This window comes from Macaca thibetana, chromosome 11 (genome assembly GCF_024542745.1).
Source record: "Macaca thibetana thibetana isolate TM-01 chromosome 11, ASM2454274v1, whole genome shotgun sequence".
Lineage (NCBI taxonomy): Eukaryota > Metazoa > Chordata > Mammalia > Primates > Cercopithecidae > Macaca > Macaca thibetana.
Genome location: NC_065588.1, coordinates 113,268,777 through 113,288,996, shown reverse-complemented (window position 1 = coordinate 113,288,996; position 20,220 = coordinate 113,268,777). Strand labels below are relative to the sequence as shown.

Here is a 20,220-nt window from a genome sequence, read left to right as displayed (position 1 = left end):
GGAGAGAGAGAGCAGAGGCAACGGGCTTTAGAGCCATTTACACACCTGCTGGGGGTTGTGAAGCCAGGACCTGGGGACAACACTGTGTCCCCAGCTCAATTCCCAGCAGGTCAGGCATGTCTTATTGCTGCTGGTTGGGGACAGGCCTCTTGTGTTGAGTTAATTTCTTCTCCAGGCACATGGGTCAGGCTCCTCTAGGTGGTTTCTCCCCCACCTCTCCTTCCTCTCTCCTGGGACATTGGGGTCTGCTCTCCTTCCAGGGTCTGGACACCTGGGCCCTGGGGAAGGGCAGTGCCTCAGGATGGACCAGACAAAGAGGGAAGCCCTGCCCGCAGCCACCTTCATTATTATTCGCTTCATTATTTGCTCAGCAAACCATTTATTGATCACCTTGCTAAGCCCAGCTGTGCAAGGCATTGAGGACAGGGTGCTGTGGAAATCACAGGGTCCCCATCCCGCAAGCTGCCATCTGTGGTGCACTCCCAGTTCACCAGACACCGTGCTGAGCATGTTGCGGACTTGATCTCCTCTAAGCTGTACAGCAATCCTGTGAGGTTCCTGTTTGCAAAGGAGCAGACGGAGACTGAGTGTGGCAACGCCGTTTGACCCAGGTAGCAGAGCAGGGTAGAACCCAAGTGTGATTCCAGAGGCTGTGCCCGTCACCCCTCAGTCAGTATCAGTGTGCCCTCTTCACAGACGAGAAAACTGAGACCGAGGAAGGATTAGCAACAGCCAGTGAAAGCCAGAGAGGGTTTGGCTAGCAGCATAGCAGCCAGTGGCTTCTCTGTTCTCCCAGATTCCTCTGGAGCTCCTTGTGGTCCCTTTCTCAGTCCGGGAATCTGGGCCTTGGAAAATGGATTCTGTTCGGATGGCCAGGGAGAGTAGGACAGCAGGGTATCTGGTGAGAGCATGGCTGTACGCTACCTAGCTTCCAAGCTGACTCTTCCACGCCCCCACTGGGTGAGCTGGGGCAGGTCGCCAAAACCTGTCTGCTGAGCCTGAAGCGTCAGGGATAATAGGAGCCCTTGTGGGGTCGCTGGGAAACGAGATGGCTCCGGCCAAGTCGCTTGCACGTTTGTGAGCTGTAGCTGTCATTGTCATCCGATTGTGATTTTGTAGAATGTGATCATCTCTCCTGGTAACCTTGACTCATTCAGGGCTCTGGTCTCTGTATTCTGTCCCCTCCTGTGGTTGCCTCCCACTAATGAGGAAAAAGGGCAGAGCATCGAGCTGTCTGCCAGCAGTGAGGGTGTGACCTGCACAGAGAAAAGCATGTGTCACACACAGAGGGACTTTCACAGACGGAACATGCAACAGAATGTTCCCGGTCCCCAAAAGGCCCCCATGTTCCCTCTCGATCACCCCCAACTCCGAGGCAGTTCATCACCCCGACTTCTAGCCTCAGAGGTTCGTGTTGTCACTTTGTGTTCTTTACATAAATGGAGTTGTACTGCAGTAGCACAGTGGTTCTTTTTTGTTTTTTTAAAGACTTATTAGAAAATTTTAACAGCTTTATAGAGATGTAATTCACATACTGTAAAATTAGCCCATTGAAAATGTCCAGTCCATTTTAGAGCACCTCAGAAGCTCCGCACCAGTTAGCCATCACCCCGCCCCAGCCCCTGGAAACCGCATCTCTCCACTTTGTCTCCCTGTATTTGTCTTTTCTGGATGTTTCCTATAAATGGCATCGTATACCAAGAGGCCATTTGTGTCTGGCTTCTCCCACTGAGCATCATGTCTTCCAGGTACATCCGTGCTGTGGTATGGATGAGAATCTCGTTCCTGGACAGGTGCAGTGGCTCAAACCTGTAACCCTAGCACTTTGGGACGCTAAGACAGGTGGATTACCTGAGGTCAGGAGTTTGAGACCAGCCTGGCCAACTGGTGAAACCCCATCTCTATTAAAAATACAAAAGTTAGCTGGGCGTGGTAGCACATGCCTGTAATCCCAGCTACTTGGGAGGCTGAGGCAGGAGAATTGCTTGAACCCGGGAGGCGGAGGTTGCAGTGAGCCGAGATCGCGCCGCTGTGCTCCAGCCTGGGCAACAAAGAGCGAGACTCCATCTCAAAAAACCAAAACAAAAAACCTTGTTCCTTTTTATGGCCAAAAAATAATCTTATTTTTTTTCATGGCCAAATAACATCCCATCTCTCCGGCCAGCTGTCCCAAGTCTGCCTCCTTCTTTGGAACTGGGTTCCTGGGAATCTAAAACATGAGTCTGCCCTGACACGGCTCCTGAGTTTGGCCAGAGGCCATGAGTGAGCGCAGCCGAAAGGCCTGGGTGGGAGGGACAGGAGGTCATGCCGGGGACGCAGAGGGACCCAGGACCGGGTCCTGCTGTGCCTCTCCATGCCTCCATCCCTACCCCTCCAGTGCGTAAGGTGGGGCAGCACAGGGGCCAGCGAGGCGTTCATGGAATCTTCCAACTCAAACAGCGTAGAATCCCCCGTGTCTGTTTTGCCTCCTCCTCTCCAGCATCTGTCTTAGTGTTGAATCCCACTTCCAATGACTGTCCCGCCATCTCTTCCCACCCAGAGGTCCTCATTTTCAGTGGGCTGATTTCTTCCGCCTTCCCTACCTGGGCCTGATCCCTTTTTCCCTAGGCACCAGCCTGTGCGCTGGGTCCTTCCCAAGACGCTGCCTGTGGAGGCTCATGGAGCAGAAGGAAAAGGTGAGCAGGAAGCACATTCAGAGAACCCAGGATGGCCTTCTGTGAAGGGCAGAGGAGGAGGGCAGGCAGGTGAGGGAGTGACTGACGCCCCTGCCTGCAAACCTGCAGCCTCTAGGACTCAGCAATACCTCTGCCAGCTACAGGGTGTCCTCCTGTGAAATTCACACTCCCCTGTCCAGAGCCAAGCTTTTTTTGCTCTTTTTTTTTTTTTTTTTTTTTTTTAAAGAGATTGAAGTCTCACTGTATCACCCAGGCTGCAGTGCAGTGGCACCATCGTAGCTCACCATACCCGTGGACTCCTGGGCTCACACAATCCTCTTGCCTCAGCCTCCTGTGCTGATTGCTAGCTGGGACTATAGGCGTGTGCCATCACGCCTGGCTGGCTGGCTTTTTTTTTTTTTTTTTGAGACGGAGTCTCGCTCTGTTGCCCAGGCTGGAGTGCAGTGGCACGATCTCGGCTCACTGCAAGCTCCGCCTCCCGGGTTCACGCCATTCTCCTGCCTCAGCCTCCCGAGTAGCTGGGACTACAGGCGCCCACAACCGCGCCTGGCTAATTTTTTGTATTTTTAGTAGAGACGGGGTTTCACCGTGGTCTCGATCTCCTGACCTTGTGATCCGCCCGCCTTGGCCTCCCAAAGTGCTGGGATTACAGGCGTGAGCCACCGCGCCCGGCCCGGCTTTTTTTTTTTTTTTTAACAGCTTTACTGAAATGTAATTCACGTAATACAACTCAACCATTAAAATGTGCAATCCAGTGACATTCGTATGTACGGAGTTCTGTCTGCATCCAGAACTACAGTCAATATTAGAACATTTTCATCACTCCCAAAAGAAAGCTGTACCCTCAGCTGGCCCTGAGTTTGGCCAGAGGCCATGAGTGAGCCCAGCCGAAAGGCCTGGACAGGAGGCCATACTGGGGACACAGAGGGACCCAGGAACCAGGGCCAGGTCCCCAACCCCCTGACCACCACCAATCTGCTTTCTACCGCTGTGTATTTACCTATTCCAGAGAGTTCATGTAAATGTAATTATGTAATATGTGGCCATTTGTAACGGGCTTCTTTCACTTAGCATAAGGTTTTTTTGTTTGTTTGTTAGTATTTTGAGATGGAGTCTCAAAACTCAGAAGTTTTTTGAGACTACAGTCTACCAGACTGTAGTGCAATGGTGAGATCTTGGCTCACTGCAACCTCTACCTCCCGGATTCAAGCAACTCTTGTGCCTCAGCCTCCCAAGTAGCTGAGATTACAGACGTGCACCACCACACTCGACTAATTTTTGTATTTTTAGTAGAGATGGGGTTTCACCATGTTGGCCAGGCTGGTCTCAAACTCCTGACCTCAAGTGATCCGCCTGCCTCGGCCTCCCACAGTGCTGAGATTACAGGTGTGAGCCACTGTGCCCGGCCTCGCTTAGCACCATGTTTTTTAGATTCATTTGTGTTGTAGCATGTATCAGTACTTGGTTCCTTTTTATGGCTAAAAAATACTCCATTGTGGTTGCAGTGAGCCGAGATTGCGCCACTGCACTCCAGCCTGGGCGACAGAGCGAGACTCCGTCTCAAAAAACAAACAAACAAACAAACAAACAAACTCCATTGTGTGGACTACATTTTATTTCTCCATTTATGAGTCGACAGACATTTGGGCTGTTTCTGCTTTGTGGGTGGGGAATGCTGCTGTGAAATTCATGCACAGGTTGTTTCTCTTGGGCATATCCCTAGGAGTGGAATTGCTGGGTCATCTGTTAACTCCAGGTTTAACCTTTGAGGACCTGCCAGACTGTTTTCCAGAGCTCCAAGCCAGCACCCCACTGCTCTGAATACTTACCTGGGGATTTGAGGATAGGTTTCAGGCAGTCTCTGAATCCCCAGAATGGACACAAATCCCATATCTCTGCATTTTTTTGAAGATGAATGTCCAGTCCACCTCTTGGATTCTCAAAAGTATCTCAAGCCTAGGCCAGTGGCTCATACCTGTAACCCTAGCACTTTGGAAGGCTGAGGCAGGAGGATCACTTGAACCCAGGAGTTCAAGACCAGCTGGGGCAACATGTCAACCCCTTGTCTCTCCAAAAAATTTTAAAAATTAGCTAGGCATGGTGGCGTGCACCTGTGGTCCTAGCTGCTTGGGAGGCTGAGGCAAGAGGATTGCTTGAGCTCAGTAGATGGAGGCTGCAGCGAGCTATGATCGCACCACTGCACTCCAGCCTGGGTGGCAGTGAGACTATCTCAAAAAAGAAAAGTATCTGAGCCTCCAAATCCTCCCTGCCTTTGCCCAGTCTAAAGGTTAGAGGAAGGGGCAGGTAAGTGAAGCGTATTCCAGTTCTGTCTCCTAACTCTGAACTATTCTCGTGGGGCCTGTTGGGGATCCAAAATACAGCTTGATACAGGATGAAAATGCCAGCTGACATCTGCTGTCTTTTCCTACTCTCTTCCTGGTATCTCTTCTTGGAAACCAGCAAGGAGAACTTCAACAATGTCCCGGACCTGGAGCTCAACCCCATCCGATCCAAAATTGTTCGTGCCTTCTTCGACAACAGGTGGGCGTTTTCCCCTGAACCAGCCCAGTGGCAGGCACCTCTGTGTTGTGTGACATCTCGTGGTACTCATTGCCCAGAATGGCCCTTTGAGCTTATGCCCAGAAGGGGGGACTGAGCTGGGTAGGGGTTATAAGCACAGGTTGGGGGTTGGACCATTCTGGATTCACAGCTGGGCGACTGGGCAGCTCACTCAAGTTCTCTGGGCCTCTGTATTTGTTATCTCTGGCTGTGTAACAAATTACCCCAAAACTTCATAGATTAAAACAATAGCCAGGCATGGTAGTGCACACCTATAGTCTCTGCTACTGGAGAGGCTGAGGTGGGAGGATACTTGAGGCCAGAAGTTCGAGGTTGTAGTGAGCTGTGATTGCACCACTGTTCTCCAGCCTGGGCAACAGAGTGAGGCCCTGTTTCTAAAAAAAAATAAAATGAAAACAACAATTAAAAAAGAATAATTCTCTTAGAAACATTCTAAGACAACTGTTGAGGAAGACTTTTTAAAAAAGAAAATTCAAGCCTGGGCATGGTGGCTTATGCCTTTAATCCCAGCACTTTGGGAGGTCAAGGGGGGGCAGATCACCTGAGGTCAGGAGTTCAAGACCAGCCTGGCCAACATGATGAAACCCTGTTTCTACTAAAAATAAAAGAATTAGCAGGACGCAGTGGCTCACGCCTGTAATCCCAGCACTTTGGGAGGCCGAAGTGGGCAGATCCCTTGAAGTCAGGAGTTCAAGACTAGCCTGGCCAACATGGTGAAACCCTGTCTCTACTAAAAATACAAAAATTAGTTGGGTGTGGTAGTGCACGTCTGTAATCCCAGCTACTCAGGAGGCTGAGGCAGGAGAATCTCTTGAACCCGGGAGACAGAGGTTGCAGTGAGCCGAGATTGTGCCACTGCACTGTCCAGCCTGGGCGAGAGTCAGTGAGACTCCATCTCAGAAAAACGCTTTCCAGTTTTTCTTTCTTTTTTTTTTAATTATCTCATCATTTCTTTGGGTGAGGAAAGGAACCTGGGTGCAAATTAGCTGGGGGTCTCAAAGACTCATTAGCTTCAGCCAAGGCATTAGCTGGGACTGGGGTCCCTAACCTCGTGGCTCGACCAGGGAGGCTCTGTTTCCAGGTTCAGCCTTGTGGCTGCTGGCTGAAGGCATCTCCTGGGCCCTCCACAGAGCTGCCCTCAGCATGGCAGCTTGCTTCCTCCAGAGCCAGCCGTCTGAATGAAACAGCGGGACATCCCACTCTCTTTTTGTAACTGACACCCCATTCCTCCTGCTCTGTCTCTTCGTTAGAAGTGAGTCACTAGGTCACCCCCCTCTTGATGGGACAGCACAGGGACGTGACTACCAGGAGACACAGGGATTTGGGGGGCCATCTGGGAGGATACCTCAGTTTCACCATCTCTAAAATGGAGATAATTGGCTGGGCGCGGCAGCTCATACCTGTAATCCCAGCACTGTGGGAGGCCAAGGCCGGCAGATCACTTGAGGTCAGGAGTTCAAGACCAGCCAGGTCAACATGGTGAAACCCTGTCTCTACTAAAAATACAAAAAATTAGCCAGGCGTGGCGGCGTACACCTGTAATCCGAGCTACTCGGGAGGCTGAGGCAGGAGAATCCCTTGAACTCGGGAGGTGGAGGTTGCAGTGAGCCGAGATCACACCACTGCACTCTAGCCTGGGCAACGGAATGAGACTCTGTCTCAAAATAAAATAAAGTGGAGATAATCATAGCACTTGCCTAGCAGGGTTGCTGTGAAGGGGAGTGGGGGGATGTGTGGTGAAGCGCGAGGTTAGCTATTCATATATTTATTGCCGTGGCTTACAAAGAGGTGTGCACCTTGGCCAGTGTCCCAGAGCTGAGGCACAGGCCAGAGCTCATGCCCCAGTGTCCAGTATTGTTTAAGGTAAAAGACCTGGGTGCGCGGGATGGAGCCTGGAGGTGTCTGGGACTCTGCGGGGGATGAAGGGGTGGGTGTACCCTCCCCATGCTGCTGGGGCCTGTGGCAGCCACACTGAGGCCAGCCAGCCTATTTGCCCCAATGTCCCCACGTCTGCAAAGATGGTTGGGAAGTGGAGGATGGGCAGAAAGAGGAAGGACGGGAACAGGTGTGGTGTGGTGATGAGACCATGGGGCTTCCCTGATGGTTTTGAGCTGTGCAGGGATGAAACACTCACCCTGGTTCTGCCAGGGATGTGGGACCCTGGGCAAGGTGCTGAGCCTCCCTGAGTCCCACTGGAAACTGGGGGTGCTGCTCACCGGGAGAGGGGTCCTTCAGCTGCCCCTGGAGATGCAGGGGCCTTCCTCTGTGGCCCATGGGGCAAGGCCTGGTGAGACAGTGACCAAGAGTTAAACCGGAAAAGCAGGGAGAGAAGGTTCCAGGCGATGGGAACTGTGTGTGCAAAGGCCCTGTGGCACAGGGAGCTTGGGGAGCTGAGAGGCAGACCTAGCTGGATCACAAGAGAGGCCAGTGTGATGTGGGGAGGGCAGGCTGCATCGGGCAGCCTCTGTGGACCAGCAACAGGGGTCTTCAGGAGCTGAGATGGGGGCGCTGATGGACTTTGAGGTGAGGGTGTGGGGGGGGGGTGGGTGAGCCAGGTTTGCACTTTGCAGAGGTCGCTGTTGCTGCTGGTTGGTTGTAGGGTGGGAATGGGAGGTGGAGGCCAGGGAGGAGTGAATCGTGGTCCCGGGCTTGGGTCAGGGCTGCCCTGAGGATCTGGGGCACAGGGGGCAGCTCTGAGCCACCTGGGAGATTATAGATGAGGAGGAAGGGTTGGATCAGGAGTTGGGGTGAGAGACCTGGTACCAAAGGAGTCTTCACGGCCAGTTGCCATGTTTGCCAAAGAGGAGGGGCCTGTGGAGCTTAAGTGACTGTGAAGTGTGTGAAGTTGCACAGTCGGTGGCAAAGACAGAGTGGAATCTGGTGCACCATCTCCCTTTAAATCCTGGCTCTCAGAGAAAGGACTCAGAGGTGGGCGGTGCGTCTTAGGCCAGTCCCCAAATGAGCCAAAGTAGGCGTCAGGGTGGGAGGCGTGGCCCCTGACGGGACCTAGAGTTGGAGGCACTGACAGGAAGATGGTACAGGAGACCAGAGCCCAGGGGCCGCCTGTGCATGCGTGTGTGTGTTTGTGCACATGCGCACGCGAGAGGGAGCATGTGTCCACGTGTAGGAGTGTGTGTCTATGCGAGGCTTGTTTTCAGAAGGCTTGGGTGCAACTCTGGCCAGTTGTAAAGTTGGAAGAGGGAACTTCTGGGGTGGATGAGAGGTGGATTTCACAAGGGCATATGTTTGTCCAAACACAAGACCTGTGCATTTTAGTGTATGCTCTTATTCCTTAAAGAAAAACTTGACCCAAGGTCACTTGGCTGTCAGCTGTCACTTGTAGGAACTGGGATTCCAACTCGGGTCTGTCGGCCTCACGATCCTGGACAGACCCAGGAGTTGTGTTTTGGGCTCTTGAGGTGGAATTCGCGTACCTGCCAGGCTGTTCTCCATCAACAGCCGCGCTCCAGGAGACAGGGTGTGGGGAAAGGGCCAGGGCGGACACCTCTCTGGTTTTCAGAAGACGAGAGGGTGCACTGGGCATGCTGCTGCCAGACGTAGGGACAGGCAGATGGAGGCAGTAGCCTCCTCCTCCTTTGAGGGTCTGATTTAGGACAGAGTCATGGAAGGACTGGCACAGGCGCCAGTGGCGCTCCCTGAAGGTAGGGGACAGGGACCTCAGTCACTGGGGAATATGGAGTGTTCAGAAGGTGGATGTTGAAACAAGTGGCCACATCTCACATCTCAGGGGGACTCCAGGTGGGACAGGCCTGTGGGGACCCTGAGGAGGGAGCTAGGCAGAAAGGGGCAGTGAGGTCTGCGCTGGTGCGGGTGGCTGAGACCACCCTGCAGGCCTGGAAGTCCAGGTGGGACTGGGGATTACCAGGAGGATGGGGGAGGCCCCAGGAGGGTGCTGAGCAGGGGAGTGACAGGCTCCGATTTGCATTTTGCAAAGCTCATTCCGGCTGCACTTGGAGTGCACCGGAAGGTGGGGGCTGGGCCAGGCAGCTGCAGGGGCCAGGAGAGAAAAGGAAGGTTCCCAGGGGACTGACTAGAGGTGTGAACCTGGGGATGGGTTGGGTGTGGGGATGGGGGGGGCACCAGGAGACTCCGGGTCTGGAGCTGAGAGCAGCTGTCATTGTGCCTGCCTGATGGAGCTGCCACGGAAAGATGGCCAGGGATCTAGGCCGAGCCAGAAGCGGAGGGTGGTGGCCAGGTATGGGGCGGTGAGAGCCTCCCCTATGGGTCCCCGGACCTCAGCCTCCAGCTGCTCTTTAGAGATACCTGGTGTGGAGAAAGGGAGGTGCCAGTGACTAAGGCTGGCCCAGAAGTCACCGAGGGAGGGGATGATTTTAAGAAGGGTTTCCTCTGGCCTGCACCCAGAACACTTCGTGGGCTACAGCTGGGAGCCTGTAACTGTTGGAAATGGGCTTCACGTCATATCCTGTAAATGCTGAGAAGAAGCTGGAGGAGGATTTCAGAGGAGATGCTGGAAACAGGATTTTCCTTTCAAGAAATACCAGCCTCAGCCTTTGTTCCTAAGACTTTTTGGGAACAGGTCTTGGGAAAGGGGTATTGTGAGCCCATCCCCACCTCCAGGGGCACTCCATTCCTTACAGGAGAATTAGAAAGTTAAGGTGGCATCTTTGCAAAAGGAGAGAAGATGGCCTGCCCTCATGCTGGGCCACAGATTTAGATGTAGCCCCTGTTTTCTGTCCACTGATCTTCATCCTGGTGCTCATTTTAGAAATGGGAGCAGAGGGCTGGGTATGGTGGCACGTGCCTGTAATCCCAGCAGCTGAGGAGGCTGAGGCAGTAGGATTGCATATGGCCAGGGTTCAAGACCAGTCTGGGCAAATATAGTGAGATTGCATCTCTAAAAAAAAAAAAAAAAAAAAAAACAAAAAAAAAAACACCTTTTATTTAGAAAATGGAGTGAAGAGCAGGTGGGGCTGGTTCCAGGTGCTCTGTCTGGGTTTCCTTGGCGCTGGCTCTCATTGCCTTTGGAGACCATAATGTTGGTCTCTGCAGACCTCTGGGAGCACTCGGAGGGGAAGGGACCCTCCTTCCTTGAATTGGGTCCTGAGGCTGAAGCAGAGCAGATCTCAACCATCCCAGAGAAGGACACACACCCTGCCTTCCCCAGGGGTCTGTCACATTTTCGCCCGTGCTAATCTTAATCCCTCTTGCTGCAGCCTAAACCACTTGAGAAGGACGTGTGAGCCAGTCGCTGTGGGAAGGGCTTTCAGAGCAGCCTGATAAGTCCGGGGGCTATTTTTATGCTCTGTAAATTTGGTCTGTGCCGCCCACAGCGAGAACTTCAAGGTTATTAAAGCGTGTGGCAGGAGCAGTTGGGAGCTTCATCCGATAAAAGAAAGAAGGGAGACCTGTGAAAACACATAAAGATGGGCCTTCCTGAGGGAAGGACGGATCTCATCCCGCAGATGGGCAGTTTCTGCCTTCTCTCATCTAGACTTGGGACCCCACCTCTCCCTGGAAAATCTGGAAGAGAAAAATAAAAAGAAAGGGAGTTCCCGGGCCACTCAGAGGCTGTCGTATGGGTGTCAGTGTATTTGCTGGGTGCTGAAAAGGAGTAGTAGATGAACCTCTAAAGAGAGAATTGCAGTGGAGGTGCAGTCATGCCCTGGGTGGAACCCAAGTGACATCCAAGCACTAACCACTAACTGTTAGCCACCCCGGGCCAGCTAGGTACTGCCCCTTCCGAAGGGCCACAGTGAGGGGCTGTGGCAGAACCTTGAGCTTGCCAGCTGTATGACAGCCTCCCTAGCGGCCTCGGGCACTCACGGTCGCAGTCCGTTAGTGATAAGGTTTGAGGACAGTGAGTCAGGAGCTCGGGTTTGGAGTCGTCTCCAGACTGTTTGTTTTGTTTTGTTTGAGACAAGATCTCAAACTTAGTCACCCAGGCTGGAGTGCAGTGGCGTGATCTTGGCTCACTGCAGCCTTGGCCTCCTGGGCTCCAACAATCCTCCCACCTCAGCTCCCCAAGTAGCTGGGACTACAGGTGCACACCACCGCACCCAGCTAATTTTTTTGTATTTTTTGTAGAGACAGGGTTTCTCCCTGTTGCCCAGGGTGGTCTTGAACTCCAGAGCTCAAGCAATTGGCCTGCCTCAACCTCCCAAAGTGCAGGGGTTACAGGCGTGAGCCATTGCGCCTGGCCTCCAAGCTATTTTCTTAGCAACTGCCAAGACTCGAGCTGGACCACACATTTCTGAGCCCCTCATCTGGGTGTCAGGCACTGTGCCCGGCATGGGGCATGAACTCCCTGTGTCCCCGTCCCCTGGAACACCAGCCCTTTCTTACCTCCTCCAAAAAGCACATTGATACGGCCAGCCTCAAATCTGCCCTAACTTACCACAAAACTTTCAGTCATTGGCAAACTTTGTATTTGGGTATAAACAGATTACTTAGTGATGCTTGCAGTCAATCACCATCCTAAAATTTTGAACTAGTGAGAGCGAGCAAAGGTTGGCAAACTTTTTCTGTAAAAAGACAAGGAGTAAATATTTTAGGCTTTGCGGGCCACGCAGTCTCTCTTGCATCTACTCAACTCTGCAGACAAGCATAAATGAATGGGCATGGCTGTGTGCCAATAAAATTTTATTTATGGACACTCAGATTTGAATTTCATGTAATTTTCACTCGTCATGAAATACTATTCTTTTGACTTTTTTTTTTTTTTTTTGGCAAGCGTTTTTTCAACTATTTAAAAATGTGAAAACCGGCCAGGCACATGGCTGTCACATATAGTCCCAGCACTTTGGGAGGCCAAGACAGGAGGATTGCTTGAGCCCAGGAGTTTGAGGCTGCCATGAGCTATGATCACACCACCAAACTCCAGCCTGGGCAATGGAGTGAGACCCTGACTCTGACAAAATTAAGATAAAAATGTGAAAAGTCTTTTTTTTTTTTTTTTTTTTTGAGACAGGGTCTCCCTCTGTCACCCAAGCTGGAGTGCAGTGGTGTGATCTCGGCTCACTGCAACCTCCACCTCCCAAGTTCAAGCCATTCTTCCGCCTCAGCCTCCCGCGTAGCTGGGACTACAGGTGCACACCACCACGCCCGGCTAATTTTTGTATTTTCAGTAGAGGCGTGGTGTCACCATGTTGGCCAGGCTGGTCTCGAACTCCTGACATCAGGTGATCTGCCCACCCCGGCCTCCCAGAGTGCTGGGATTAGAGGCGTGAACCACCACGCCTGGCCCAGAAAGTCTTCTTTGTTCGTGGGCTGTATGAAAATAGATGACAGGCCAGATTGGGCCCGTGGGCGGTTTGCCAACCCCTGAGCTAAAGGAAAGGATCGGGAGAGGTATTTGGTGAGTTACTGGATTGCTTGGTTTCCTCATAAATGCTCGCCTGTGTGCACCATCACACACCCACGCTTCCCTCTGTCCCCGCCTGAATCAACAGTCATGCAGTGGTCTGTCTCTCTTCCACCTCCCTGATGGGGGAGCTCCATGAGGGCGAGGCAGGGACTGAGCTTTCAGCTTCTGGAGCCCCCAGCCCCTCCACGAAGCAGGTTTCTGGGGCACAGACTCAAGGCGAGAGCAGCCATCGTGGGTCTAGTTTGTGCCCTGAGAGCAGAGTTTTCGGAGCTAATGGTAGCAAGAGGACAAGATCCGGTTCTTCATTTATTTCCAAAACCCTCCTTGTTGCTCCCGTAGGAACCTGCGCAAGGGATCCAGTGGCCTGGCTGATGAGATCAATTTCGAGGACTTCCTGACCATCATGTCCTACTTCCGGCCCATCGACACCACCATGGATGAGGAACAGGTGGAGCTGTCCCGGAAGGAGAAGCTGAGATGTGCGTGCCACTGAGTCCCCTTGCTCACGCCTGGCCTGGGGTGCAGCCTCCCCTAAGTCCTCAGAACACAAGGCACCCCTGCAGCAGGAGGCTGGGTGTGCATTGGCTTGGAGGCTTGGAGGGCTTGGGGACACCAGCCCTTGTCCCTGTGAGGCTGGCATTGCTGTCTCCCGTTCCCGGCGCCCTCATCCTAAACATTCCTCAGCAGCTTGCGGCGTCCTGGGACTAGAAGGGGGTTGTGCGGTGGCTGTGAAGCAAGGCCCTTGATGCAAAGACCTGGGTTCCAATGTGGCCCCTCTCACCTACCAGCCATGTGACCTTGAACCTTGACCCAGAACGTGGGTATGCTGATTATGTGTGGTTCTGAGGGCTGGGCAAGATCACACAGTCAGCCTTTGGCACACAGGAAGTGCCCCCTATAGTCAGTTTCCTCCTCTCCCTCCTCCGTGGGCTGTGCTATTGCTGGGTTCCTGAGACCAGCCCTACTATGTTCTGGCTCCCGAGTGGGTTCAGTTGTGGTCCCAGCTGGTCAGCCGCACAGGTCCCAGGCAGTGGCCCGAGTCACATCTTCTTTTCCTGTGGCCTTTCCCATGACTCTTGACATCCCTCTGTGCCCCGCCCCAGGTCAACCTCCTCATCAAGAAAATGTAAACATGGGACTTGACTATATTTAGCACTGGAATGTGTACGTGGGGCTGGTGGGAACCGCCCCGGGGGGGGGATCCCTGGTGTGAGCCTAGCTTCCTGTCTGCTCCAAGGGGCGAGGAACAGGACGGACTCAGGTCCAAATCCCTGGTTTCCTGTCCCTTAGTGGTGTGGCCGTGGGCAAACGCCGTAACTTCCGTGAGCTTTGATAGTCTGTCTGGGAGGCAGGGCTCAGGCATCCCTGGCCTCTTGGGGTTGGGTGAGAGGGAGATTGAGAGGTTTTTGAAGCGCTTTGCACACCTGGGCATCTGGTCAGTGTTCAATAAATGCCCGCTGGGCTCAGTGGCGCATGCCTGTAATCCCAGCACTTTAGGAGGCTGAGTGGGGAGGATCACTTGAAGCCGGGAGTTCAGGGCCCAGCCTGGGCAACAGGGAGAAAGACACTCACCTCTACAAAATAAAAAAATTAGCACAGCGTAGTGGTGCTGCGTGCCCGTGGTCCCTGGTACTCAGGAGACTGAGGTGGGAGGGTTGTTTGAGCCCAGGAGATGGAGGCTGCAGCGAGCTACAATCGCACCACTACATTCAGCCTGTGCGACAGAGGGAGACTCCATTTCTGAAAAAAATAATAACAATAACAAATAAATGCTGGCCAGGCATGGTGGCTCACACCTGTAATCACAGCACTTTGGGAGGCTGAGGCGGGTGGATCATTTGAGGTTGGGAGTTTGAGACCAGCCTGGCCAACTGGTGAAACCCTGTCTCTACTAAAAATACAAAAATTACCTGGGCATGGCAGCATGCACCTGTAATCCCAGCTACTTGGGAGGCTGAAGCAGGAGAATCTCTTGAATCCAGGAGGCAGAGGTTGCAGTGAGCCCAGATCGTGCCACTGCACTCCAGCCTGGGTGACAGAGCGAGACTTCATCTTGAAAAAATATAATACATTAGAAAAGAAAATGCCAACACAGGAGACTTGGGAGAGCTCCAGCTCCCAAGGCCGTGCTAGGAACAACAGGGAGAGGCCCCCTCCCGGCCAGCGCCTCCCTGATGCCAGGCCTGGGACCGTCCACGTTAGATCAGTCGGGCCCAGATCAGAAGCATTGTGGACCGCGACCTGCCACGGCTGAGACGATGGGGCCTCCTGGGGCTGTGGGAGCAATATTTTGAACTCAACACTGTTGACTTGTGTTAACGGGTAATGCTTACTGTCGTCATGTTCATGCTCATGGGGCCACAGCGCTAGCTCCCAGCCCTCCTAAGGCCATGAGGTAGATGCTGTTGTTATTCCCATTTCACAGATGAGGAAACTGAGGCTCAGAGAAGTTAGGTCACGGGTCCAAGGTCACCCAGTAGGAAGTGGTCAGTCTGGTCCCACAGCTCATGCCTGACCCCTCTGGCTTTGGCATTGAGGTTTGGTTATTGGTGTCTTTTGCTTAGTTTAGTGTAGATTTCGGGGTGGCAGGGGCCAGGCCCCACCTGACGGAGTCCCCTCTGTCCCCTGCCACCCCAGTTCTGTTCCACATGTACGACTCGGACAGCGACGGCCGCATCACCCTGGAAGAATATCGAAATGTAAAGTATGCTCCTCTGGCCCGCCCTGGGTTCCTGGCACCTCCCTCCCGCCCCCCACGACCCTGATGGAGGCCCAAGGTCACCGTTTGTTTCCGCCCCACCTGGCAGGTGGTCGAGGAGCTGCTGTCAGGAAACCCCCACATCGAGAAGGAGTCCGCTCGCTCCATCGCTGACGGGGCCATGATGGAGGCGGCCAGCGTGTGCATGGGGCAGATGGTGAGCGCCCCTGCAGCCCTCCTGAGACACGCAGTGCCTTTCCTGCTTATGCGCTGTGTTTCTGGAAGGCCTCACGGGGCATGGGGCCTGGTGTATTTTGCCACCTGCTCTACCTGTGGCCTGTGGGGCTCAGAAACCTCTCCCAGCCCTTCCCGTTCCCCAGGAGACTGAAGGTCCCAGTTCCCAGAGAACTGCACAGGCAGGGAAGCGAGCTCGAGGTCCAGGAGCCCCCACCTGCATAGCCCCCCAGCCCCCATCCTGGCCTCAATCAGTGCTCATAGCAGCACTGGGCCCTGGAGCCAGGCCTGGGCAGCACATGGCACAGGCTGGCCCGAATTAGTTTATTAACAAATGACTCAGAGGCGACTTCTGGCCTTGGAGCAGGGGTCAGCAGGGAGCCCTGTTGGGGACTGACAAGAGCTGATGGCGTAGGGTCAGGTGGAGGAGCTGAGGTAGGGGCTGGTGTGTAAATGACATGGAGGAGAGGGGAGCGGCCTTCCCATGTTCATCATTTCCTACATTTTGCCTCATTTTGACTGGTGGGGAAACTGAGGCTCAGCGTAGAGAATCCTCTAGACCTTGCGATCTTTCCTGTGCTGGGAAGATTTCCTCTTGTAAGGACAGGTGCAGCCCCGCCAGCCCCCAGCCCTGAGGCTCTAAGCCTCGGGACCACTCAGGAAGGCAGGTGACCACCTGGGTGTCGTGTGTTCCCTGAGGGGTTTGGATGGCCCCACTGATGCTGTCAGCCCTTTGCCCCTGTGTGTCTAAAGCAGGTGCGTCTCTAGACACCCTGATGGTTTTGTTTGCCTAGCCCGGAGCAGAGAGGGGTTCATGCTGGATCCTGCTCTCTGTGCCCCAACCCTGTCCTTGAGGGACATGAGGCCACCTGCCTGGGCCTGCTCCCAGAGGTGGGGGCTGTGGTCGGTCGGCTTCCTGGCATGTGTTTTATCTGTCTGCCTCTGGAGCCCGGGGGGAAGCTTCTGGCTTGGGTGAAACCTCTGCACTCAGCAGATTAACCACCACAGGAGACGGCTCGTGACCTCGGTGGGGAGAGCAGGGATCCCCGCCGGTTGTCGGGCCAAATTTCCATTTGATTTAATTACACTCTCCTTCTTCAAATTGCTCCCCGTCCCACTCCAGTTTCAATTGGTGACAGTTTTCTTAATTTGCTGTAGTGAAATTGCTGGCAGCTGCTGATCTGCATAAAACCCCAGCAGCCTGGGAAGCAGCGGCATCTCGGGGCGGAGGCGGGCTCCGGGGTGCACCCGCTGCCCACGAGCCGCCGGGAGGTGGAGGTAGCCCCGGAACCAGGAAGGCGGCTGCCAGGCAGCGGGCTTATCTGCACCTCTTTCTTCACTCATGGGTCCTCCGGGCGCTCTTAAAACTGGGCGCTCTTAAAATCCTTCTGGTGTAAACCTCGGCCCGATAAACCCAGACCAAGTTGTGTACAGGCCTGAGCTGGGGGCAAGGGGCAGCTGCATCGGTTCAATCCCGCCTGGCCTCTGAGGACACTTCCCGTTCTCACCGTGCTACCCGCTGAAAACAAACGATCCATGGTCCCCACTTTAATGGACTTCCAAAGGCAGTTATTGATGGAGGCAGGATCTCTTTTTTTTTTTTTTCAAGACCAAGTCTTACTCTGTCACCCAGGCTGGAGTGCAGTAGCACCATCTTGGCTCACTACAACCTCCACCTCCTGAGTTCAAGTGATTCTCCTGCCTCAGCCTCCCGAGTAGCTGGAATTACAGGCATGTGCCATTATGCCTGGCTAACTTTTGTATTTTTAGCAGAGATGGGGTTTCACCATGTTGGCCAGGCTGATCTTGAACTCCTGACCTCAAGTGATCCACCCACCTCAGCCTCCCAAAGTGCTGGGATTCCAGGCGTGAGCCGCTGCGCTGGCCCGTGGGATGTTTTGAGAGTGCTTTCTCGGGAGGTCGCACCCACGGATGCTTGACCGGGGGGGACTGCTTCCCCCACTCCCTGCCCTCCTTCCTTGCGCCAATCACCCCCTTTCCAGCCCCGGACTCTGGCCACGGGGGCCTTTTCTATAATTAGCTCCCCTTGGCCGGCCTGGGAACCTAGGGTGGCCCGGCAGGGAGGGCAGCCACTGTGCCCGTGAGTGGGAAGACAGGGAGGAAGGAGCCCTTAGGGACAGGGCTGGCCCAGGCTAGCCGAGAACTTGTAATTTATTATTTATTTTTTAAGAGACAGGGTCTCGTTCTGTCGCCCAAACTTGAGTGCAGTGTTGTGATCATAGCTCATTACAGCTTCCATCTCCTGGGCTCAAGCCATCCTCCTACCTCAGCCTCTGGAGCAGCTGGGACTACAGATGTACAACACCACACCCAGCTGATGTTTTAGTTTTTAAGAAAAGAGATGTATTGCTGAAAAGAGATGTCGTTATGTTGACCAGTCTGGTCTCGAACTCCTGGCCTCCAGGAATCCTCCTGCCTTGGCCTCCCAACGTGTTGGGATGACAGATGTGAACCACTGTGTCTGGCCAAATTTTTTTTTTTTTTTTTTTTTTTTTTTTTTGAGACAGAGTCTCGCTCTGTTGCCCAGGCTGGGGTGCGGTGGCGCTATCTCGGCTCACTGCAAGCTCCACCTCCTGGGTTCACGCCGTTCTTCTGCCTCAGCCTCCTGAGTAGCTGAGACTACAGTTGCCCGCCACCATGCCCGGCTAATTTTTTGTATTTTTAGTAAAGACAGGGTTTCACTGTGTTAGCCAGGATGGTCTCGATCTCCTGACCTCGTGATCCGCCTGCTTCAGCCTCCCAAAGTGCTGGGATTACAGGTGTGAGCCACTGTGCCCTGCCAAAATTTTTTAAGTATAAAGAGGAAACTAAAAGGCCTGCAAAGTCCTGCCAGTAGAAACAGCCCTTAAGGACTTGGAGGCAGCTCGATGCTCCCAGCTGGACAGGCAGCTGCCCTCTGTGCCTCTCATCTGTAATACGGGAGAGAGACCAAAACCCAGCTCAGGGCCTGTTGTGAGATTGGCATCTGTCATTAAATGCTAACAATAGCATTTGGTCACCTGTAATCCCAGCACTTTGGGAGGCCAAAGCAGGTGGATTGCTTGAGGTCAGGAGTTCGAGACCAGCCTGGCTAACATGGTGAAACTCCCATCTCTACTAAAATATTTAAAAATTAGCCACACATGGTGGTGCATGCCTATAATAATCCCAGCTACTTGGGAGGCTGAGGCAGGAGAATCACTTGAACCTGGGAGGCAGAGGTCGCAGTGAGCCAAGATTGCGCCACTGCACTCCAGCCTGGGCGACAGAGCGAGACTGTCTCAAAAAACAAAACAAAACAAAATAGCATTTGGAAGGCACTTGGGACATACATGCCTGGCGCATAACACGCTTAGTGTGTGCCTCCTGTGTTCTTACACGCACGTACAGAATTTCAGAGAGTCACAGAGAGAGCTTCAAGTCTCGCCTGCTCCCCCACCAGCCCAGGTCCTCTTCCCTAAAAGGACTCCCTCTTGGTGGGTTTTTTTCCTACATATACCAACGTATACATGCATGTCTTTTATTTTTGATTTATGCAAAACATGATTGAACTGATGTGGCTTCCCCTTTTCTCCGTATGACCCCATGCACCCACAGGGCAGATGGTGGGGGTCTGGTTATCAGTCTAAGGAAAGGTTTGCACACACAGACCTGCAGACATCTCTCTGCTTGTTGGGTTTTGTTTTTTTGTTCTTTATCTGCTGTATACATATCTCAGAGCCTTTTCCATAGTGAGACATATAGATCAACCCCTTCTTAACCCATTTTTGCCTGAGGTTGCAGCTTTTAGAATTTCTGCAATCAGACCTTGGTGATGACCTTGAGCAGTAGAATATAAGCAACTCCCACAGCTTAGCGTTCCAGCAATGGAACACTAGGCATAAGTGGTTAATGGTTGCCTCTGCTGGTGGATGGTGGTTAGGCCAGTGCTGGCCTTGCAAATAGGGTGGATGACTGAGATTTATGTCCCTCGCCTTCTATTGAAGGGCACCTGGGATGTCAGCAGATTTTCGCTGTCATGAAGTGTGCTGCTGGGTGAGGTTTTTGGAGGCTTGTCGGTGGGATCCTGAGAGTATCGGTGAAAGGGGCAGGAGCTCCTGGTGTCGTCCCCAGAGCAGGCAGGATGCAGAGTAGATGGAGACCGGCTCTGCCAAACCTGTTCGGCATGGAGAGCCTCCTTGCGGCCACCCTCCAGCCGTGCCTCCCCGGAGGTCCTGGGTTATCACGGTGACTCATGAGGCATGAGGCGTGGGCCTCACAGGCTGGCCCTGTGTTTCGCTGACCTCTTCCCCCGAGGTCTGTGAGCTTAGATTAGCCTGGAATCTTCTTATCAGCACAGCACAGCACTGGCATGAGGAGGCCAGCCCTGGGGCGACAGGAGGTATCTTGGTGGCCCAGCTGCTGGGGGGCTGGTGGTGAGGTGGGCTGAGTGGGGAAGGAGAGCCCCTTGCCCCCGTGTCACCCACGCCTCGGATTCTCTCCCTGGGGGGCTGGGGGTGGGGAGGGATGCTGCTCTGAGCCATGCGTTGCCAGGGCCCTGGTGAGCCACACTCAGCTCCCATCCCACCCTCAAGCCCATGAATGAGGATATTGGAGGTGCAGGGTGACCGGCTGCGTGCTAGAGGCAGATAATCCAGAACGTTCCCCTCTTCTGATTCCTCCCAAACAGGCTCAACCACTTCTATTCG

The 20,220-nt window shown here is 53.6% G+C and overlaps 2 protein-coding genes across 4 annotated transcripts in view; both read left to right on the top strand.

Moving 5' to 3' along the window:
* The window catches only part of SPRING1 (SREBF pathway regulator in golgi 1), a 465,726-nt gene that overhangs the window by 121,047 nt on the left and 324,459 nt on the right, over nucleotides 1-20,220 (top strand). The gene's annotated exons all lie outside the window — the stretch shown is intronic.
* Nucleotides 1-20,220, top strand: part of TESC (tescalcin) — a 62,055-nt gene that overhangs the window by 38,663 nt on the left and 3,172 nt on the right. Inside the window, exons 3-6 of one of the 2 annotated variants that reach the window (XM_050748173.1) lie at nucleotides 5,136-5,216; nucleotides 12,940-13,079; nucleotides 15,238-15,299; nucleotides 15,408-15,515. In XM_050748173.1, the coding sequence (XP_050604130.1) occupies nucleotides 5,136-5,216; nucleotides 12,940-13,079; nucleotides 15,238-15,299; nucleotides 15,408-15,515 (391 nt within the window). The remainder of the gene's footprint in view (nucleotides 1-5,135; nucleotides 5,217-12,939; nucleotides 13,080-15,237; nucleotides 15,300-15,407; nucleotides 15,516-20,220) is intronic. The other variant, XM_050748174.1, reaches the window with a different exon arrangement.